At 33.4% G+C, this 24,911-nt stretch overlaps 1 protein-coding gene across 1 annotated transcript in view; it reads left to right on the top strand.

The window, feature by feature from the left end:
• SI (sucrase-isomaltase) overlaps positions 1 to 24,911 on the top strand; it is a gene marked incomplete at both ends in the record, with an annotated part of 103,707 nt that overhangs the window by 52,156 nt on the left and 26,640 nt on the right. The window contains 11 exons of the mRNA XM_082738358.1: positions 274 to 429; positions 2,684 to 2,887; positions 5,694 to 5,848; positions 7,535 to 7,703; positions 9,414 to 9,510; positions 9,605 to 9,717; positions 9,811 to 9,936; positions 11,698 to 11,826; positions 12,559 to 12,669; positions 15,431 to 15,493; positions 19,038 to 19,154. Of these exons, the coding sequence (XP_082594484.1) occupies positions 274 to 429; positions 2,684 to 2,887; positions 5,694 to 5,848; positions 7,535 to 7,703; positions 9,414 to 9,510; positions 9,605 to 9,717; positions 9,811 to 9,936; positions 11,698 to 11,826; positions 12,559 to 12,669; positions 15,431 to 15,493; positions 19,038 to 19,154 (1,440 nt within the window). The remainder of the gene's footprint in view (positions 1 to 273; positions 430 to 2,683; positions 2,888 to 5,693; positions 5,849 to 7,534; positions 7,704 to 9,413; positions 9,511 to 9,604; positions 9,718 to 9,810; positions 9,937 to 11,697; positions 11,827 to 12,558; positions 12,670 to 15,430; positions 15,494 to 19,037; positions 19,155 to 24,911) is intronic.

Raw genomic sequence — 24,911 nt, 5'->3', positions numbered from 1 at the left:
AATGGCAGAACTGAGATCAGAACTCATGTCTGGATTTAGCAATAATGCTTTTCATTGATATTCTATGATTTCTTATACTTTTCTTGTCTTGAAATTGTAGCCATTTCAGTGGCATGACATATTTTCTCCTTTCTTATCTGTTCTTTAAGTATCCTATTAAAATACCAATGATTTGACTTGAAGAATTGCTGTGGTTGTTGCATTTTATAAATGTTAAGTACTTTTAAGTCATCCAGTTTTCACAAATATTTTTTAATGTTTCTTCGTCTTCAGAATCTCCTAATTTACAATCTCAACTTTAACCTTGGAAGGAACTTTACCGTTCAATGGAATCAAAATTACTCAGTAAATGAAAGGTTTACTTGTTATCCAGATGCAGACCCTGCAACTAAAGAAAAGTGTGAAGCACGTGGCTGTTTATGGGAAACGGTACTAAGAATTTTATTATAATTCATAGCATGGCTTTTACATAAATATCTCAATGTAACATTATGTATTACAATTTTAATTCTATAGTGTAAGAACTAAATTCATCTAGAGAAACATTTGGAATTTGAAATTAGGCCTTTGACAGACAATTTATTTTTTTAATTTTATTTATTTCTTTTAAAGATTTTATTTATTTATTTATTTAACAGAGAGTGAGAGATCACAAGTAGACAGAGTGGCAGGCAGAGAGGGGGAAGCAGGCTCCCCACTGAGCAGGGCTCCATATCAGGACTCTGAGATCATGACCTGAGCTGAAGGCAGAGGTTTAACCCACAGAGCCACCCAAGTGCCCCGACGATTGATTGATTGATTGACTGATTACATATTTTATTTATTTATTTGACAGATAGAGATCACAAGTAGGCAGAGAGTGAGGAAAAGGAAGCAGGCTCCCTGCTGAGCAGAGGGCCAATGTGGGGCTCCATCCCAGGACCCTGGGAATATGACCTAAGCCGAAGGCAGAGGCTTTAACCCAGGGAGCCATGGAGGCGCCTCCAAACAATTTATTTTTAGTTTTATTAATTCTCTGAAGATATGGTTTATTAAATGCCAGACTAAATGGTTGTGTAAGTTGCTTTCCAAGCACTTTAGATAGTGTGCTTTACTTAACTTAATAAAGTGTGCCCATTTCACTATATGTTGAACTCATATTAGATATTGACTATGGCCTACTAGCTTAATATATTAAGGTATTTTGCCGATAGGCCAGTCTTTCAAAAGCATTGTCTCAAGATATTAAAACTTCTAATATTAATGGACTGTGTATTAGTTCCAATAAGGAGTAATTTCTAGCCAGTTGTTTTGATATCCATTCAACAGAGTGATCATTTGGTTAAACAAGACACAGTTTATTTTTCTCCTACAAGAAAGAAGCTCATGTCTGATATACTGGCCTATCAATGTCATCAAAGTTTTAGGTTTACTATTTCTTTTTTATCTCCAGTTTGTATTATGTCTTCTGTCATTATGTATTCATTCCAGCCCCAAAGGTGGGAGGTGGAAAGACATCCTATTTTAATCAGCTTATACCCTTTTCTTTTAAGGAGGATTTGGAGGTCATATATAACTTCCTCAAAAGAGACTGGGACAAGTTAGATGAGCACATTGCTTCTCCCAGCAATATAATAATTTAATAAATAAGAAAGATGGGGGAATGGACTATAGCAAGGAAACTAGCCCTCAATGCCACCATTTATCATTCATTTTTTTTAGATATTAGCTTCCACTTATATATAAACCAATCCATTTTGCTCTTTGGCCATAGTCACTATTTAAATATTGGTCAGGTTGTAATTGACCAGTATTAGGATCAGTCATGAGATAAGGAATGATATAATTTCATTTTAAGTAAAAGAAAAGAACTTTATTTATTTATTTTAAGATTTTATTTATTTATTTGACAGAGAGAGATCACAAGTAGGCGAAGAGACAGGCAAAGAGAGAGGGGAAGCAGGCTCTCTGCTGAGCAGAGAGCCCAATACCGGACTCGATCCCAGGATTCCTCCCACGACTCTGAGATCACAACCTGAATGAAGGCAGAGATTTAACCTGCCCAGCCACCTAGGCTCCCCAAGAAAAGAACTTTAAGTACAGGCCCTTCTGAGGGTTGTTGTAGAGCCATTTTACATACAAAAGGCAATAGTCAGTATGAAGAATAAGAATAAGCATGGAATCAAGATTTATGAGTAATATACTTAATTTTTTAAAAGATTTTATTTATTTATTTGACAGACAGAGATCACAACTAGGCAGAGAGGCAGAGGAGGGAAGCAGGCTCCCCACTGAGCAGAGAGCCCAATGCGGAGCTGGATCCTAGGAACCTGAGATCATGACCTGAGCCGAAGGCAGAGGCTTTAACCCACTGGGCCACCCAGGCACCCCATTATATACTTAATTTTTGCTAAGACCATAGAATCATTCTATATTCTTTTGAAAAGCTATGGCATTTGATTCTTTTCCTCTACTGGTCTATCTTTAGAGTCAAAATATAAATATTATACATAAAATTTTAGCGTACGATATTTTAGGTTGCATAATAGATATTTGTGTTATGATTATAATTTTACTTTGTAGTTAAATAATAAAATTGATAAGCTATGCAACATGTCATTAAATATGTCTACCTTTTTTAAAGAGTTCAATATTGTACTGTTTATAATTTTCTGGCAATGAACATGTATTCTGTTTTTAGGTTCCTCTTAGCTCCCAAGCACCTGATTGTTACTTTCCTAGACAATACAACCCTTATTTGGTCAGTACAACTCAGTATTCATCAATGGGTATAACAACTGACCTACAGCTGAATCCTACAAGAGCTCAAATAAAGCTACCTTCTGACCCCATCTCAACTCTTCGTGTGGAGGTGAAATATCACAAAAATGATATGCTGCAGTTTAAGGTATGTTTGATATAAACTATCCCAATGAATGACTCATCTCTCAAAACAAAAGATTCCGAATAGTTTAGATACTTCAGTTTTACGATATTAAGGATTAGCAACTGAATTGTAGACATTTTGATTTTATAAAAATAAAGGTTTTTTCCCCCTACACAGCTCATACCTACGAGCACCATAAATAAATCTTCTTACTTTTGCAATTTTGTGTATAATTAAACATGTAGTGGTGATTTAAAAAAAAATCAAATTCTTGCTAAATACATAAGTTACTTAGAATCAGACTGTGTTTATTGTTACATTAAGATAAACAAAGGACGGATGTTTGCTGGCTCAGTTGGTTAAGCATCAGCCTTAGGCTCAAGTCATGATCCCAGGATGCTGAGATTGAGCCCCAGGTCAGGCTCCTTGCTCATCAAGGAGTCTGATTCTCCCCACTTCCTCTTTCTCTGTCCCCTGCTTGTACTCTCTCTCTCATATAAATAAATAAATAATTAAAAAGCCAAAACAAAACAGGATACTATTTCCATTATTTTTAAATAACAGCCTGAATTTTCTGACCAGTGCAATAGACATAAAAAGAAAAAAATTTTTTTTTCAACAGTACAGGTAGCAGTTAGTTTTTAATTGAAGTATAGCTGACATACAATGTTACATTGGTTTGAGGTTCACAAGATAGTGATCCGACAAGTCTATACTTTATGCTATGCTCACAAGTGTAGCTACCACCTGTTACCATATAACCTTACTAGAAAATTATTGACTACATTCCCTAAGCTGTACCTCTCATCCCCCTAATGTATTCATTCTATAACTGGACGCCTATATCTCCCACACCCCTTCACTCACTTTGCCCTTGCCTCCACCCCTCCCCCCTGGCATCAGTTTGTTCTCATTACCTTTTACTTAAGAGCTCCAAGGGAATCCATTACAAAAACTCTTAAAAATGATAAGAAGATCAGAAAAATGACTGGATGTAAAATAGTATCCAAAAAATGTATGTTATCATTCACCATTTAAAAATAGAAATGGAGGCAAATACCATTATCAAAATCTAGAGAGAAAAACAATCAATGACACAACAAAAATATCAAAAATCATAGGAGCAAATTGACTGTTATAAGAAAAGGCTTAAAAAAGTTGATAGTTTTTGTTTTGTTTCTTTAAGATTTATTTATTTATCTGAGAAAGAGCCTATTGAGTGAGGTCAGGGAAGGAGCGGAGGGAGAGAAAGTCTTAAACAGATGTCCTGCTGAGTGGGAAGTCAGATGCAGGACTGATCTTAGGACCCTGAAGTCTCTGCTGACCTGAGCCCAAATGGAGTCAGACACCCAGGCAATTGTGCTACCCAGAAGCCCCCCAGAAAAGTGTTGGTAGATTTAAAAAAAAAAAAATCTTATTCTTCTCGATAAGATTGGGAGGGAGACAAACCATAAGTGACTCTTAATCTCACAAAACAAACTGAGGGTTGCTGGGGGAGGGGGTTTGGGAGAAGGGGGGTGGGGTTATGGACATTGGGGAGGGTATGTGCTTTGGTGAGTGCTGTGAAGTGTGTAAACCTGGTGATTCACAGACTATGTACCCCTGGGGATAAAAATATATGTTTATAAAAAATAAAAATTATATTAAAAAAAAAAGAAAGAAAAAAAAATCTTAAATAAGCCTAACGCTTTTAAAGTTAATTAATTTTCTTTAAGTTCATCTGGAGAAGTAAACATTTGGCTATGGCAATAATTAAAATTCATGAAAAGAAGAGATGATAAAACTTATGGAATTGAAACAGTATATAACTGCATCCAGAAATACCTGACAGTTTATTGAAAAAAGATGACAAAAAATATGTGTGTATGTGTAAAAGATGTACTTGTATATATATAATATCAATTAAACATAAGCCCAGAAAAAAAATTACATGTATTTTTGTCTTATATCTGCCTTGTAAAATCCTTTCAAACCATAGATACGACAGTATAAATCCCACAGATGAAAACCTATATATTTTCTTACATGAGAATTTAACACATTTCAACATCAACAAACACTATAAACAATTAGAAGAAAAGCAAAAAATGGTTAAGTATTTGCTACATACATGACAAAAAGCAAGAAATTTCAATTTACAAAACCAAGAAAAATAGTAAGTCTCCATAAGCAGACAATTAACAGAAGACATAAAAATTAGAGATAGTAATATTAAAATACTTTTATTAGTTGAATAACATGACATTTAGAAAAATAAATGCTTTTAGTTTAACAGAAAATAGTATTAGGATATACATTTTGGTAAGAATATTAATTAGTAAACTATTTATGGAAAATAGATATCAAAGACTCTACACATTTTAGTACACTCTTTGTGACCTAACACTATCATTTCTAAGAAATGTTTTTGAAAAAATAAAGAAATGTATAAACATAAATAACCATTAACAGTCATTGTAGGATCATAAATGTGATCAAAAATACTGAAACAACTTCTGAGTCTAACCATCAAGTGGTAAATAATTTTGTGTATCTATATAAGAGAACATTTAGCTCCAAAATTTTTTTGAAGATTTCTTTTGTATGGAAAAATTGATGACAAAAAATGATAAAATATAATTCATAACTTGATCTCATTACATGTGTATGTGGATTTCCATATAGATATATGAGCCATGGATACAAAATTGAGAATTATATAAATAAGAATTACAATATTCTTGTCTGAGCAATTAATTAAATTATTTAATGATTATTTACATGATATTTCAGCAATAAGAGAGAATAAGAGAGAAATGTTTTTATTTTCATTATTTCTCTGCAATAGATCTATGATCCCCAAAATAAGAGATATGAAGTTCCAGTACCTTTAAACATTCCAACCACACCAACAAGTACTTACGAAAACAGACTTTATGATGTTGAAATCAAAGAAAATCCTTTTGGCATCCAGATTCGAAGGAGAAGTACAGGAAAAGTCATGTAAGTGATTGAATTACTTGATATGAGGAATATTTTGATTTTAGGTTAGAGGGGAAGTAAGACTATTTTCACTGTGCTAGAGTATTAATCATCACACTAAAAATGTTTTAATTTTATTAAATAACTTGACCTGTTTTAAATTTTAAAACTGAACAATTATCATACTCATGGGACTATCACTAAGGATTAGCAAAATTTCACCTTCATCTTGGATGTGATTGATTTAATTATTATCACATTCTTTCTTCTAATCAAGCTGAGAACTAAAACCAAGACTCCTCTTGAAAAGTGTATTAGCAAAAAAAAAAAAAAAAAAAAAAAAAAAGTAGTTGGAAATATGTTATGTAAATATTTAATTAGAAATTAATTAAAATTGAAATATTTTAGTTCTGAAATCTGATAAAGTTAATACTATCTCTGCCAGGTAATGATGAAAGGTAATTGATACACATACACCTCTCTGTATTTTTATGTTACAATGAATAAACATATAAAAATTATTTTTGTTTTAATAAGCAGTAGAGCTTTGTAGATAAACTGTAATATATTAAAAGATACTTTCAAGTAATTTAAGCTTACCATGAGACTTTTTAGAAGATGTTGTCAGGATATTTTCAGGTATTGTCAGGATGGATACAAATAATGAAGAAAATTATGTCTGTATTGCTTTAAAAATTGTGTTGTTATGATAATATTTTTGTTTCAGAGAATAAGAAGTGAAGTCATTTTGTAAAAAAAATTCTGGTGCAGTGGCATTATTTATTTTTATTTGGAAAGCATTATTTTTAGTAAATACTTCTCCAAAATCCGTAAGATAAAATTTTGAATACATCCTAAATTCTTTGCAATTCATGTTTCTTTTTTCTTCCAACTTCAATTTCTTTTCTTCCTCATTTATATTCTTGCAAATGACTAGAAAAACAATACATTCTTTGTAACACATTACCTCAAGATTTATTTTAAAACACCCATTTTTATAAATACAAAATAAAGGAAGAAAAGATTAGGAGTAGTAATTAGGGAGAGCTTGCAATTAAAATATTCCTCATGGGACACCTGGGTGGCTCAGTCTGTTAAGCATCTGCCTTTGGCTGAGTTTATGATCCCAGGGTCCTGGGATGGCATCAGGCACTGGGCTTCTTGCTCTGTGGGGAGTCTGCTTCTCCTTCTGCATGCCATTCCCCATGTTTGTACTCTCTCTCACTTTCTCTCTGTGTCAAATAAATAAAATCTTAAAAAAAAAAATCCACCATGCCTTACAGTTTATTTTGACACTGATTTCATCTTAATCCATATGTAGAAAAATTTTACCTCAGTGATTATCTCAAGGCAACAGGAAAACAGAGGACTTTCAGCTTCTGGGACATATATTCCTTCTAGGCCAATATTATTTATAACTTCATATTAATTTTATTTTAAAAAGCAGTATATATCTAAAGATAAACCATAATCATATTTATCTATAATTTATTTTACTAATAATGCCAAATAATTGAAACATATTTTAGATACTCTTTAACATAGTCAAAAGAAAAATGTATTGGGATATTATTTTCATTTGGTATTTGAGTACAATAGGTACATAGAGAAAAATATTACTGGTTTTCAGATCACCTAAGAAAGAATTACCATTAGTATTTGTGGTAATACTTTGTATTTATTAGAATTGTTTTCTTTTCTTTTCAGTTGGGATTCTCACCTGCCTGGATTTGCTTTTAATAACCAGTTTATTCAAATATCTACTCGCCTGCCATCAGAATATATATACGGTTTTGGGGAAGTGGAACATACAACATTTAAGAGAGACCTGAACTGGCATACTTGGGGAATGTTTACAAGAGACCAACCCCCTGGTGTAGGTATCAATATTTGACTACTCTGTGAGTCAACTAAGACCATGATTAGGATCTTGGCCACTTCTCTGTAGGCCTAAACTTGAGTATTGAAGTAATAATGACAAAGGGCCCCAGACCTGTGATAGTGATTTTCTAAAAAACAAACAAAAAGCTACCTTAAATTACATGTGAAAGCAGAGGATAGGATGGATAACATCCTTGATTACAGTGATAAAACAAATATTCAGATTCAGAATCCCCTGCCAAATCTACTTTTATCCACAGCTTGTAGAAATAATTGACCAGGGCTCTCCTTGAAAAAATTTTTTTTTGCTTCTTTGATATTGATTTGATGCTAATTTTTTCCTTTATGATACCCAGCTACAGGTGTGCATTTTTATGAGGCCATACTGCTAAATACATCTTTAGAAACGTTTTTATATGCTTATATCACTTTTCCCAATGTTTTATCTTATTAATGGAGTACATTTCATGAATAATTTATTGCACAACTAATATTAATTATAATTATTCTAAGTATATCATGCAAAAACACATTTTAATAAAAATACTAATTCATTTTGATTTTTTACACATGACTTATATCTAAAGGATATATTCAATATAAGATTATAAGTGTATATACTATTGCAAAGACTTTTTATTGTTAGGTGCTCAAACAACTTTTATTTGTGTCATAATTGTTCAAACTTGGATTATGAAGTCTGCTTTTCATTTGTTTCAACTTGAAAGAATGTTTTACAAAATGTATTTCTTTAAAACTATGCAACAATGTATTGACATTATTAGGTCAATATAATTCTTGACTCAAAATATAAATCTTCTTCCACATGCTGATCAAATACTGACATAGAGTGTGAGTCAAAGAGGTCAGTTTTGTGTGTGTGTATGTGTGTGTTGTTTTTTTTAGAGAGAACACAAGCAAGAGTGGGGAGGAGGTGGGGCAGAGGGATATGTAGAGAAAGAACCCCAAGCAGGCTCCACGCTCAGGATAGATCCTGATACGGGGCTTCATCTCAAGGCCCTGAGATTGATCTGTGTCAAAATCAAGAGTGAGAGGTTTAACAGACTGAGCCACACAGGTGCCCCTAAAATTGTCAGTTTGATTAGTGGTCATCAACTTAAAAGTTTTATGACTTTTGAGGTTATTTCATGAGCCTGATATAGGTTTTGTATTCCAAAAAATGAAAAGATCTAGGTGAAAATGAAATTAAGTGTTTATAAACTATTGTGTAAAGAAGATATCATTTAAAATATTATCATATAATATTATATAAACTTAGGTATTACCATATAATCTCTCAAGAGGTTTGAATATTTTCAACATTTCTAGGACTTTTTTTTATTGAAAAAGAAGTGCCAATTTATAAATGAATTAAGATACACTTGTAGAAAGAAACCCAACTACACCAATACCAATGGGTTTTTACATCAGTTAATATGACAGAATTTGTAGGTGTTACAAATTTGTACATTCATTTGTATGCTCTAAAGCAGTGATGGTTCAAATAATAAAGAAATTATTTTCTAAAGGAGAAATGTTTTAATGTAAGCATAGCTTTGTGTATAAAGAAAGAACCTTTAAATTCATATAGCCTCAGTCTTACAATGCATTTGAATATTACCTTCACAAAATTCATATGCTATTATTGTTTAAATATTATGCTATTATTACTTAAATGTGAATTATATTTAATTTTTTATTTTAGTATAAACTTAATTCCTATGGATTTCATCCCTATTACATGGCTCTGGAAGATGAAGGCTATGCTCATGGAGTTCTCTTACTTAACAGCAATGCAATGGGTAAAAGTCATTTGCTGAATTTCTTGTATTTTATTTTACTCTTTAGTAAACTATTTTACATAGATAAAAATGTAATCATATTTTGGATTTCCAGACGTTACATTTCAGCCAACTCCTGCTCTAACTTACCGTATTATTGGAGGAATCTTGGACTTTTATGTATTTTTGGGCCCAACTCCAGAAATTGCAACACAACAATACCATGAAGTATGACACTACGGTTTTTTTTTTTTTTAAGTTTTCTTTGTGATATAAAGTAACTCTTAGTTCACAAATAACTTTTTTTTTTTTCTCCCAAAGGTAATTGGTCGACCTGTCATGCCACCTTACTGGGCTTTAGGATTCCAATTATGTCGTTATGGGTACAGAAATACTTCAGAAGTTGAGCAAGTATATAATGATATGGCGGCTGCTCAGATCCCCTATGTATGTATATCCATTTTTAAAACAGTGTTAAATGTTTTATCTATAAAAGCAAAATGAAATAAGTATGCATACTTTAAAATTAGTAATTTGGCAATAATTCTTTGTTTTTATTAGTAGCACCTAATGACATGGTTATGAAATTTTTATAAAGTGTCTTTATTAGATGAAGGAAAAGGGATAATACCATTCCTTTTTCTCCTTTCTCTCTGGTTCCATGGCCCTGAGTTGTACTAAACAACTCACTATGCACTTGTTTTTCTCTCCTAAACTTTGGGTTGTTTAAGAAATCAGATGTATTTCCCATATTTTTTATATGAGAAATAGAGTCCACAGAAACCTACTTCATCAACTGAAGTGACAAATTACAGAGTAGAAATTAGACATGAAACTTAGTGATTTTTGCCTTGAAATAGGTGATAGTAGTAATGTTGGAACACAGAATTGGAGCACTTGCAAAATATTCTCTTCCTGCAATATTCAGGAAACTAAACATTACTGAGTATCCAGAAATAATCATCTCTGTGATTTCATTTTTTAACAAGATTCAGGAATCCCAGGGGTCATTCTGGGAGAACTTAAAACAGTGAATTCCACAATACTTGGTATATAAGAACTCATTCTAAGAAGAAAGAGAAGGGCCTCATTATAAGACATTGGTACATGTAGTAGAATCAAGTATGTGATTTTCCAATACATTATTATGAGGAAATTAATTCTACAAATAGATGATGCAGATATATATAAGTGATTTTTTTTTATATAAAAAGGGAGGTTGTTTTTTATAAAAAGGGAGGTTATTAGGTCCATTATATCACCCGTCCTTTTTATAACACCTAGAAGAAGAAATTGAGTTAATGTCTTAAAGAAAATAATTTAAAAATCTGTTATTTAGATCTAAACAATGTCATGAAAAGTCAAACATTTATTAGTTTAAACATATTTGTAAATGTCATATATTTATTAAACATATTTATAAATACTTGTAAGCAGTAGTTTGGTTATTTAAGCTTGGTATCTAACTCTAAAAAGACTTTGGTAGATAATAAAAGAATCTTTTTTAATTAATCTTTTTTTTTTAAGATTTTATTTATTTATTTGTCAGAGAGAAAGAGACAGAGAAAGAGCACAGGCAGGCAAGTGGCAGCAGAAGCAGAGGGAGAAGCAGGCTCCCTGCTGAGCAAGGAGCCTGCTGTGGGACTTGATCCCAGGACTGTGGGATCATGACCTGAGATGCTTAAACGATTGAGCCACCCAGGTGTCCAAGTGAAAGAATCTTTTAATTGATGGATTTACCAATAATTTTTTCTTCCTTTTTGGCAATGTTAGAGTTATTTGAAATTACTCCCATTGGCTTTATGTTTCCCGAAATAGACAAACAGCTATTTCTGTATATATTGTGCAACATTCCAAATTGCATTTAACATAATTTCATAGCCTCACAAATCCTTTACTCCTGTGTCTTCCTATTTCCTCTGGGAATTACATAACAAAAGATATTGATCTGAAAGAATATTTAGAATCAAATTTGTTAAGTGAACTCTTAGTGAACAGAATGTTTATATTAACTTGCTTATAGACTATTTTGGATCTTTATATACTAGTTTTATTTGTTGAACATTGTGTTACTTGATTAATTCTCTTTAGGATTAAGTGAAGAGGCATTTAAATTTTCATATTGCTATTATTTTTATACGATGACAGAATGAGATGCACTGACCCATGTGATTCTTACCCCACTGCCACAATCTTTATATCTTTCAGGATGTTCAATATACAGACATTGATTACATGGAAAGGCAACTAGACTTTACAATTGATGAAAACTTCCATGACCTTCCTCAGTTTGTTGACAAAATAAGACAGGAAGGAATGAGATACATTATTATCCTGGTCAGTATTTATATTTTATATTTTATCTGAGTCTTATTATCTTGATTTCATTAAAATTTCTCTTCTAGAATGAAGTGGGAGGGAGGTGTTTCAAAATAGGAAGACTATTACTTTCAATCCTTCCTAAATCTAAAACTTTCTTCCTTTAAGACTTATTTACATGGGCTGCTACCAAGCTACTTTTAGTTTGATATATCCTTAGAGATCTAAGACTGAATCTGGAAGTCAAAGACAAGCTGTCTTCTAATAATCACTGAAGCTACAAACTAACCTCAAATTATAGAAGCTATCACAAAGTTATGATGGATTTTCCATTTCTATACAATTCTCAAATCATTCTATGGGATTGCTTCTTACACTTGTCATGTTTAGAAATTTGAATTCAGGTTAGTGATTCAGTGGGGAGAATATTTTATCAATACATTAAAGGAAGCAAGCTACACAGCCAGTAATCCCACTGGGAAAAATAAAAACAAAACAAAAAAATGTTAGTAATCTTTCTTGAAATCACAGCCAGTACATTTTTGGGAGTTCTTAAAATTTCTTTCCAAGGAATTTAGAGGACACTCTAGCTGGAACACTGAAATTTAGACTGTCAGTCTATTTGCCAGTCTGTGTGAGAGCACAGTAAAATGTTAATGTAGTCATGGAAAATTTTGTTTCATAACTGTGACCTAAGTGGTCATACTTTTATTCCAGAGTTACCTGGTGTATATTTCATTTTAATTTTAGGATCCAGCAATTTCAGGAAATGAAACAAAGCCTTACCCTGCATTTGAAAGAGGAATGGAGAAAGATGTTTTTGTCAAATGGCCTAATACCAGTGATATTTGTTGGGCAAAGGTACTGAACTGATATCTTGAAATAAAATAAGTATAAAATGTTACTTCACTAAAATTTTCTATTGAGTAAAAATAACACTTAAAGACATATTCAGAAAGAGAGATGTAGAATACAGAAATGTAATGATTGAATACCTAATAAAATAATATATAATTAGATTTCAACTTAAATTATTAGAAACAGAATTTATGTATTTGTATGTTTGTTTAGTATTTGTTTCATTTTAAATTTTTAAATTGCATTTATTAGAATGTCTTTTGTGTATTAGAGAACAGGGAAAGCTGATACATATCTTTTTTCAAAATGAAATTTTTTTGCATTTTTAAAAATTTTAATTTACTTTTTAAATTTCTTTTCATTGTTCTTTTGTGTATTATAAAATTAAGATTAATAAGATGGTTGTTCATTATTCTACATTGCAAGTCATTTAAATGTTTGTACTTCTTTCATTAATAAAAAAGACAATTTTTAAGAGCCATACTTATATTCCTGACTTGAACAAGGATTATAATTTATTGTATTTCATTTAAACAATAATATTCGGACCTGGGTATATTGACATATTATAGAAAAATCCTGATTTGACTTACTTATAAAAGAACAAACAAAAAAACCAATAGTCTTAACTAGAATGAAAAATAAAAACAGAATTCTGTTGTGGGAGACATGATGAAATATAATATAGAATCATTTTTTCATCTTGGATCAAAAATACCATATTAGTGATAAAAGTGGTAAAATTCACACATGGGGGACACCTGGGTGGCTCAGTGGGTTAGAGCCTCTGCCTTCGGCTCTGGTCATGATCCCAGGGTCCTGGGATGGAGCCTGAATTGGCTCTCTGCTCCGCAGGGAGCCTGCTTCCTCCTCTCTCTTTCTGCCTGCCTCTCTGCCTACTTGTGGTCTTGGCCTGTCAAAAGAATAAATGATTCTTCTCCTACCCACTTAAGCCCCCATGTTGCATCACCACTTCCTCATATCAGGGAGATCATATGATAGTTGTCTTAATCTCACAAAAGAAACTGAGGGTTGCTGGGGGGAGGGGGTTTGGGAGAAGGGGGTGGGATTATGGACATTGGGGAGGGTATGTGCTTTGGTGAGTGCTATGAAGTGTGTAAACCTGGTGATTCACAGACCTGTATCCCTGGCGATAAAATTTTATTTATAAAAAAATATTTATAATATTTATAAATTTTATTTATAAAAAATAAAAAATTTTAAAAAAAGAATAAATGAAATCTTAAAAAAATCACATGGCCTCTAGATTACTTAAATATTGTATCAATGTCTATTTCTTGGTTTTGATGATTGTAGAGAGGTTATAAATTAGTTAATGCTACAGAATAAAGGATATTAAAAAAAAACCTCTAGGTATAATGTTTGTAGCTTTTCTGTGAATCAAAATATTTCAAAACTAAAAATTAACATAAAATAGAAAAATCCTATAATAAACTTAATGACAAATCATAACATTTTAAGAAACATGAAAGTATAGGGCGCCTGGGTGGCTCAGTGGGTTAAGCCGCTGCCTTCGGCTCAGGTCATGATCTCAGGGTCCTGGGATCGAGTCCCACATGGGGCTCTCTGCTCTGCAGGGAGCCTGCTTCCTCCTCTCTCTCTCTCTCTGCCTGCCTGTCTGCCTACTTGCGATCTCTGTCTGTCAAATAAATAAAATCTTTTAAAAAAAAAAAAAGAAAGAAAAAAAAAAAAAGAAACATGAAAGTATAGAGTATGGCATATTGACCATAGAAAGGTTAGTTTTTTTTCCCTTCGTTTGTATTATCTTCTCATTCTAAATATCTATACATTTTCTCAGATTTCTATCTTCTTTGCCATTCCTTTAGTGAACTATTCCCCATCCACAACTAATCTCTTGTAGGTAATTAGTCCTTGGGAATTAATTACATTTTTTAAAAAATATGGAACTATGTAGGTTTTACAACATAGATTCAAATTCTCAGAGCTTTCAGCATGATTGAATTTGGGCTCAAGTTGTGTGTTTGTGGTTGAGTAGAGGAAAACACTAGTAGGTGGGAAAGCAGGGATATGGAAAGACAGAGAGGAGTATTTAGTACTAATTGAGAAAACAAAGAAGATGTTTACCTTAGCATGGCATCATCCAACTCAGATCTTCAATTCCTTTTAAATAAAAATGTTTGTTGTTTTTAGATTTTAATGCTAAAATAATTATAGAAACAGTTTTAATATACCACATTAAATTAAATTTAGTATGTGCCTTCATACTCTTTTTTTTTTTTTTTTTAGATTTTATTTATTTATTTGAGAGAGAGAGAGAGCATGAGAGGGAAGAAGGTCAGAGCTAGAAGCAGACTCCCCACAGAGCTGGGAGTCTGATGTGAAACTCGATCCCAAAGCTCTAGGATCATGACCTGAGCGAAAAGAAGTTGCTTAGCCAACTAAGCCACTTAGGCGCCCCCTTCATATTATTTCTGAGTAGAACTTTTGGTTACATACATCAGTTTTAATATCACTACCTACTACAAAGGTTGGCATTATTTTTCCTATTGGCATATTAAAGAGGAAATTAATATGAAATATGAGAATGGTTTGCAAATGTTACATTTACCAAAACACAAACTGAAAAAAAAAACAATTGAAAAAATTACTGGTCTGGGGATCTCAAGATATAATAATAATATGCCACCAGAACCCTAAGAACCCTATTATACTTTATTTACAACATAGTCATACTTTACTGAAATTATTTTCAACAATTTTCCTATTTTTTCTTTCTTTGTAGGTTTGGCCAGATTTGCCCAATATAACAATAGATGAAAGTCTAACGGAAGATGAAGCTGTTAATGTAAGTTTACATTGACTGATTACATAAAAAAGAAATTCGGCACTTGGATTTAATGATCACTTTGACCAATAATTCAATTTGAGTATTTTCTTCAAAAAGCTGATGGATTATTTTTAAATTTTCTATACCAGACCATATTTAAATCACAAGGTACTTCTATTTTTAAGTTTTTGAGGAATATCTATGCAGTTTTCCTAAGTGGCTGCACCTCTTCACATTCTCATCAACAGTGCAAAACGATTCCAATTTCTCCATATCCTTTCCACAACTTTTTGTCTTTGTTTTTGGATAATAGCCATCCTAACAGGTGTGAAGTGATATCTCATTGTGTTTTTTGCATTTCCCTGAAGATAAGTGAATATGGGCATCTTTTCATCTACTTGTTGGCTATCTGTATGCATTCTTCAGAGAAATGTCTATCAAGACTTTGCCTATATTTTAAGCAGGTTATTAGGGTTTCTTTCTTTCTTTCTTTCTTTCTTTCTTTCTTTCTTTCTTTCTTTCATCGAGTTCTAAGACTTTTTAATATACTTTGGAGATTCACATGTAATCTGATATATGGTGTTTAAATATTTTCTCTTATTCTGTGGATTGCCTTTCTCTTTGTTGCTTGTTTCCTTTGCTGTGAAGATACTTTTTTGCTTGATGTAGTCACCTGTTTACTTTTTTGGCTGTGTTTTTGGTGTCATATTTATAAAATCTTTGCCAAGACCAATGTCATGAAGCTTTTTCCCTTTGGTTTCCCAAGAAGCTTTTTCAATTTAATGTGTTAAATTTAAGAATTTTCTCCATTTTTGGAGTTATGATTTTTGTGTTATGATGTAAGAAAAGGGTCCAATTTCATTCTTCTGTATATGTATATTGTTTTTCCAGTACCATTTGTTGAAGTCACTATCCTTTATCCATTGTGTATTTTTGGCACCCTTGTCAATGATCAGTTGACTATATATGTATGGATTGATTGATTTATATGTTCTCTATTTGGCACCATTAGTCTATGTGTGTTTTTGTGCTGCTATCATACTGTTTTTGTTACTGTGGCTTTGGAGTATATTTTGAAATCAGGGTGTGTGATTCCTCGAACTTTGCTCTACTTTTTCAAGATTATTTTGGCTATTCAAGGTCTTTGTAATTCCAAATGAATTGTAGAATTGATTTTATATTTCTGTGTAAGATGGAATTGGGTTTTTGATAGAAGTTGCATTAAATCTACAGATTGCTTTGGGTAGATAATACATTTTCACAATACTAATTATTCCAATCTATGAACATGGAATATCTTTCTATTTGTCTGTATCTTCTTCAACATCTTTCAACAAAGTTTTGTAGTTTCCAGTGTACAAGGCTTCCACCTCCTTACTTTTATTCCAAAGTACTTTATTATCTGGGTTGCTGTTGTGAATTGGATTGTTTTCTTAATTTACTTTATTTTCCTAATTTAGTTCCTTGTTAGTGTATAAAAATGCAACTGATATTTGCATATTGATTTTACATTCCATAAATTTATTTAATTTATTAATTCTAACAGTGTGTGTGTATGCACATGTGTGTGGGAGAGAGAGAGAGAAAAACAGTTTTTTTTCTGAATGAGCATGATATTAGTTGGGGGTGTTTAATATATCATCTTTATTATGTTGAGGTATTTCTTTCTATTCCTAATTTGTTGAGAGTTTTTAGGTTGTCCAGTTCTATCCATGTCATTGGAAATGGCAAGATTTCATTCTTTCTGATAGCTGAGGAATAGTCCATTGTATATGTACATCATCTCTTCTTTATCCATTCATTGTCAATGGACATTTGGGCTCTTTCCATATTCTGGTTATTGTGGAAATTGCTGCTATAAATGTTTGAGTACATATGTCCCCTTGAATCACTGTGTTTTTACCCTTTGGATAAATACCATGTAGTGCAATTGGTGGGTCATATGGTTGTTCTAGTTTCAGTTTTTTAGGGAACCTCTATACTGTTTTCAGAGTGGCTGCATCAGTTTGCATTCCCAACAACAGTGTAAGAGGGCTCCGTTTCCTCTGCATCCTTGACAACATCTGTTGTTTCCTAACTTGTTAATTTTAGCCATTCTGTCTAGGGTGAGGTGGTATCTCATTGTGGTTTTGATTTGTAGCTTGTGATACCAAGTGGTGTTAAGAATCTTTTCATTTATATGTTGGTCACTTATATGTCTTCTTTCGAGAAATGTCTGTTTATATCTTCTAGCCATTTCTTGACTGGATTTTTGGTTTTTGGGGTGCTGAGTTTGGTAAGTTCTTCATATATTTTGGACACTAGCTCTTTAACTGGTGAGGCATTTGCAAATATCTTCTCCCATTCCATAGGTTGCCTTTTATTTTGCTGACTGTTTCCTTTGCTGTGCAAAAGCTTTTTTATCATGATGAAGTCTCAATAGTTCACTTTTGCTTTTGTTTCTCTTGCCTTTGGAGACATGCCTAGCAAGAAGGTGCTGTGCTTGTGTTCTCCTCCAGGATTTTTGATGGATTCTAGTCTCACATTTAGTTCTTTCATCTATTTTAAATTTATTTTTGTGTATGGTGTGAGAAAGTAGTCCAGATTCATTCTTCTGCAAGTGGCTGTAAAATTTTTCCCACACAATTAGCTGAAAAGACCGTTCCCCCCCTGCCCCATTGGATATTATTTCCTGCTTTGCCAAAGATTAGTTGACCATAGAACTGAAGGTCCATTTCCAGGTTCTCTATTCCATTCCACTGATCTATGGGTCTTTTTGTGCCAGTACCATATGTGTTTTGTAAATCTCTATATTCCATTTGTAAATCTCTATATGTTCCATCCTCTATACACTGGTAAGACTATTCTGGAAGTTATTACATAGACTTAAACTTAAAGTATGACAAGAGAGTATGCAAGTGATGCCATGTTTTTCAGACTATTTATTTACAGAAGGTCAATCATTTGTTAGCACACAGAATTTGATCTCAGAATATATATAGGTGGGCTGACAAGTAAAGAATTTTTTTGTAGGGAAAGAAGTAAATCATATCTTCTCTGCTGAGGTGGGAAGGGCTAGGTGTGAGAGAGAAAGGCAAATGGTTGGGGTGGTAAAGCAATATATTGATCCTAGAAGGGCAGAAAGCTGGGTAAACATTTTTTTTTAATCCAATTAAACAGACTAAACCAAGGCCTTTTCCTTTCCTATCATGCTCCACAAAAGTAAACCTGCATTATAGGACTCTAAGGACACAAAGGCAAAAATTCCCTAATAGTCTAAGAAGCACTGAAAGTATATATCTGTGTTTTGTGAACTTTTTTTTTTTTTTGACAATATGTAAGGACCCCAAGGCTTCTCCCTTCTGTCTCCATGTATATTTCTCTCTCTCTCTCTCTCTCTCACTTTTTTTTCTTAAATTTGTTATTCTTCATTGTTTTGGTTAGAGAAACATAATGTAGATGCATGCAATTAAATTTGGGATCAGGTTGCTTTCATTATCACCTCTGTACAGCTTGTGAATCTGACAGGTAAATGTCTTAGACATGCATGGTCTCTCTTCTGACTTTCTACATGTTTTTACAGGCCTCCAGAGCTTATGTAGCTTTTCCAGACTTTTTCAGGAATGCCACAGCAGAGTGGTGGGCAAGAGAAATTATAGATTTCTACAATAACCAGATGAGGTTTGATGGTTTGTGGATTGTAAGTAAACGTAAAGCAATATATATTTTAAGTTATTATTGATTTATTTATTATGCAGTTATTATGAAGAATTCTTGCTAGATTCTAATAATTCCAACAAAGTATTTTTTTGAAAATATCCCACTCATTTTTCCATAAAAGGAAACACCTTTCCATATTCATAGAACTGTAAAATACAGTGTTAGCAATTTATTTTATATATACAGCTGCTATTTTCTAAAGTTTCAGCTTCACCAGGGAACCAAAAAAAATCTCTTTAAAACTATTTATAAATGCTTATAAACATTTATTTTATTTTTATTCAATGTAGGAATAAATCTCACGTAACTGTCAGTCATTAGTACAAAAAAATCATAATCTCTTACAAATGTAGCAAATTACTTTTCAAACAATCTCCTAATTTTAGATGGAACTTTAAAATCTTGGTAGTAAGAGGGGGAGGAGCTAAAATGGTGGAGTATTGGCCACGTTGTGGAAGGTAGGAGGTGCAGAAATGTGGTGTGGGGGAGAAACAATCATAGGTGCCGTTGAGGGGAGGGAGCTTTGGTTTCTGAGAAAGACAAAACAGAGAGGAACATACAGGATCACACAAGGAGAACACTTTCTAAAAGCCATTGGCAGGACAAATGAGAAGGTTTGATTTCCATGAGTTTTTGCAACAAGCAGGGCTCAAAGACCGGAGTTTTAGAGGTCCACAGTGTGTCTGGGATAGAATCCTAAGAGTACTGACCTATTCCTGGAGAAAAGTCAGTCAGATAACCATGAAGCAGATGGTGAGATCTCAGGATTGCCTAAGATCCACTGGGAGAGGCTGTTTATTTTTCTTGGAACACATTTGAGAAGGGTGATATTGCCTCTCTGAGGACATAAGAGCTGACAGGCATGGATCCCCCCCACCCTGCGCCCCTCAATGTAGCACAGGGATACCTGCTAAGTGTGGCCAGCCCAGACACTGACTGTTTAGTGTGTTTAGCTCCAAATTCCATGCTCCTGCTTCTGGTGCAACGGCCCTTCTGGGTTAAACTTGCATCAACTCCAGCCCTTTGAGACCATCCCTGAGAAGACTAGTGTAGGTACCTATCACAACAGGACCCTAAAGTTTGGAGTTTTAAAAGTCGGTCATCCAGGTTGCAATAGAGACCAAAGTGCACTGTGCTTCTCCAGGCAGGCAAGAACCCAGACACAGATAGTATGGAGACAACAATTTAAAAAATACTTAGAACACATGAGGAGAAATTATTCGCTCTTCCAAGACGGTCTCCCTGACAGTAGAGGGGAGCAGAACTTCCCTCTCTAGGGACAAAGGAGTTGGCTGACGCTAATTCCCTGACCTGCCCCTCAACATAAACTACCTCAGTAAATAGCACAATGCCAACTATGACTGCTAACATTGCTTACACCAAGTCCTACCCTCTCTGCACTCCAATGGTACTGCTTTTCTTGGGCAAGTATGCCTAAGAACCAATGCAGTGGGCCCCTCTCCCAGAAGATCAGCACAAACCCCTGCCTGCATCATGTCTATTGACCATAGAGTTCTGTAAATCTTCAGTTCTAATGGAAATAACATCAGGTCTCTTTTAACAAGCAGATCAAAGCTCACCTAGTTAAAACTCACCACATTCTGGCCAAGGTCTAAACATTCCCCACTGCAGGCAAGGAAAATCTCCACAGAGAACTGTCCTGAGGGATAGAGCAGCCATAACACAGCAGCAAAGTGTATGCAGCATACACCAGAGACACTTCCTGAATGGAAGACCTTGGACATTATATGATTTCTTTTTCATAAATATGTTATTCTCAGGAACAAGAAACATAACAGACTACCATAAAACACAGAATAAGACAGAAAGCTAGACAAAATGACAAGATGGAGAAATTCATTTCAAAAAGAAAGAACAACAAAAGCTTAGGACCAGGGGTCTAATCAAAACATACAAATAATATGTCTAATTCAGAATTTAAAGCAACAATAGAAAGATACTAGCTGAGCTTGAGAAAAGAATAAAAGACATTATTTTATCTCTATACCTCAGAGATAAAAGAGCTAAAAACCAATCAGGCTGAAATTAAAAATGCAATAACTGAGATTCAAAACTGACTGGATGTAATGACCACAAGATGCAAGAAACAGAGGAATGAATAAGTGATATGGAATATAATAGTATGGAAAATAAGGAAGCTGAAAAGAAGAGGGAAAGTATTGGATCATGAAAGTAGACTTCGGGAACTCAGTGACTCTATGGTATATAATAACATTTGTATCATAGGAATCACAGAAGAGGAAAAAAAAAAGGAGGCAGGTTTATTTGAGGAAATTATAGCTGAAAATGTCTCTAATCTATGAAGGAAAAAGACTTCTAAACTCCAGAAGGCCTAGAGAATTCCCATCAAAATCAACAAAAACCAGCTAGCACCAAGACACCAAGACACAGCATAGTAAAATTTGCAAAGTACACGGATAAGGAAAGAATCTTGAAAGCAGCAAGAGACAAAAAATTCCTTAACCTACAAGGGAAGACAAATAAGGTTTGCAGCAAATCTACCCACAGAAACTAGGCAGGCCAGAAAAGAGTGGTATGATATATTCAATGTGCTGAATGGGAAAAATCTGCCCCTGAAAATACTCTATCCAGCAAGACTATCATTCAAAATAGAAAGAGAGATAAAGAGTTTCCCAAACAAAAATTAGAGGAGTTTGTGACCACTAAATGCCCTGTAAGAAATATCAAAGGGGTTTGAATGGGAAAGATGAAAAGCAACAAAGACTAGAGAGTCCTGAGAAAATCTCCAGAAACAATGAGGAAACAAGTAATAAACTTGCACTAAATTCACATCTATCAGTAATTACTCTGTAAATGGACTAAGTGCTCCAAACAGAAGACATATGGTGTCAAAATGAATAAAAAACAAGACCCAGGGAAACCTGGTTGGCTCAGTGGGTTAAACCTCTGCCTTCAGCTCAGGTCATGATCCCAGGGTCCTGGGATCGAGCCCCACATCGCGCTCTCTGCTTGGCAGGGAGACTGCCTTTCTCTCTCCCTCTCTGCCTGTGTCTCTGCTTACTTGTGATCTCTGTCAAGTAAATAAATAAAATATTAAACAAACAAACAAACAAAACAAGACCCATCTATATGCTAGCTGGATTTTAGAATTAAAGACACCTGCAGATTGAAAGTGAGGGGATGAAGAAATATTTATTATGAAAATGAGCATAAGAAGAAAACCAGAGTAGCCACACTTATATCAGACAAACTAGACTATAAATCAAAGACTGTAAGAAGAGATGAGAGGGGCATTACATCATAATAAAGCAGTTTGTCCAACAAGATGATCTAACAACTGTAAATACTTGTACCCTCAACTTGGGAACATCCAGATATATAAAACCATAGCAAACATAAAGGAACTCATTGATAATAATACAATAATAGTAAGGGACTTAAAACCCCACTTACAGAAATGGACAGATCATCTAAGGAGAAAACCAACAAGGAAATGGTTTTGAATGACACCCTGTACCAGATGGATATAACAGATATATTCAGAACATTTTATCCTAAAGCAGGAGAACACACATTCTTTTTAAGTGCACCTGGGATATTCTCCAGGATAGATCACATATTAGGTCACAAAGCAAGTCTCAACAAGTACAAAAAGATTAAGATCATACCATGGGTATTTTCAGACCACAGCACTATGAAACTTGAAGTCAACCACAAGGAAAAAAAAAAAAAAATGGGAAGACCACAAATACAGGGAGGATAAGGAACATTTTGCTAAATAATGATGGGTCAACCAGGAAGTTAAAGAAGAAATTAAAAAAAAAATACATGGAAACAAATGAAAATGAAAAGAAGATTGTCTAAAAGCTTTGGGATGCAGCCAAAAGTGGTCATAAAAGGAAAAGTATATAGCAATACAAGCCTACCTCAAGGAGCAATAAAAGTCTCAAATATAAACCTAACCTTACACCTACAAGAGCTAGAAAAAGAAAAACAAATAAAGCCTAAAGCCAACAGAAGAAGGGAAATAATAAATATTAGAGCAGAAATAAATAATATAAAAATGAACAAACAATTAAAAAAAAAACTCACAGAAGAACAGATCAATGAAACCAGGAGCTGATTCTTTGAAAAAAATAATAAAATTGGTAAACCAGACTTATTAAAAAGAAAAGACAAAGGACTCAAATAAATAATATCACAAATGAGAAAGGAAAAACAACAACCAACAGAACAATACCACAGAAGTATAATTTTAAGAGACAATAATTACATGAGAAATTATATGTCAACAAATTGGATAATTTGGAAGAAATGGATAAATTCCTAGAAAGAAATAAAGTACCAAAACGGAAACAGGAAGAAATAGAAATCTTGAAAAGACTGATAACCAGCAAAGAAATTGAATCAATAATCAAAAATCTCCCAACAAACAAGAGTCCGGGCCAGGTTTCTTTCCAGGAGAATTTTACCAAACATTTAAAGAAGAATATCTATTCTTCTGAAGCTATTCCAAAAAACAGAAATGGAAGAAAAACTTCCAAACTCATTTTATGAGGTGAGGATTACCTTGATTTCAAAACCAGACAGAGACCCCGCTAAAAATGAAAATTACAGACCAATATCCCTGATAAACATGGATGCAAAATTCGCAACAAAATATTAGCAAATTGAATCAAATAGTACATTAAAAGAATCATCCACCGTGATCATGTGGGAAATATTCCTGGGTTGCAAGGGTGATTCAATATTCACAAATCAATCAATGTGATACACCACATTGATAAAGAAAGGATAAGAACCATATGATTCTCCCCAGAGATGCAGGAAAAAAAACATTAACAAAGTATAACATCCATTCTTGATAAAGACCCTCAACAAAGTAGGGATAGAGGTAAAATACCTCAACATCATAAAGGCCATATAAGAAAAATCCATAGCCAATAACATCCCCAATGAACAAAAACAGAGTTATTCCTTTAAGGTCAGAAATAAAGCAGGGATATCCACTTTCACCTCTTTTATTTAATATAGTACTGGAAACCCTACCCTCAAAAAAAAAAAAAAAAGTAAAAAAAAAAAAAAAAGATTAAAAAAAAAAAAGATAAAAAAGAAGTAAAAGGCATCCAACCTGGCAAAGAGGAAGTCAAACTTTTACCCTTTGCAGATGACTTCATACTCTATGTAGAAAACCTGAGAGACTTCATCAAAAAATTACCAAAACTTATTCATGAATTCAGTAAAGTCACAGGATACAAAAACAAGGTACAGGGATCTGTTGCATTTCCGTGCACAAATAATGAAGCAGCAGAAAGAGAAATCAAGGAGTCAAACCCATTTATAATTGCACCAAAAACCATGAGATACCTAGGAATAAACCTAACCAAAGAGATAAAAGATCTGTACTCTGAAACTATAAAAACTTTTGAAAGAAACTGAAGAGGACACAAAAACATGGAAAAGACATTTCATGCTCATGGATTGGAGGAACAAATGTTAAAATGTCTATACTTCCAAAAGCAATCTGCACTTTTAAAGCAATCCCTATCAAAATAACACCAACATATTTCACAGAACTAGAACAAACAATCTTAAATTTATATGGAACAAGAAAAGACCTCAAACAGCCAGAAGAATGCTGAAAAATAGAGCCAAAGATGGTGGCATCAAAATTCCGGGCTTCAAGCTACTTTAAAGCTGTAGTTATCAAAACAGTATGGTACTGGCACAAAAACAGACTCTTACATCAATAAAA

This window comes from Mustela nivalis (genome assembly GCF_964662115.1).
Source record: "Mustela nivalis genome assembly, chromosome: 1".
NCBI classification, from domain to species: Eukaryota; Metazoa; Chordata; class Mammalia; order Carnivora; family Mustelidae; genus Mustela; species Mustela nivalis.
This window is presented reverse-complemented; position numbering and strand designations above follow the sequence as displayed.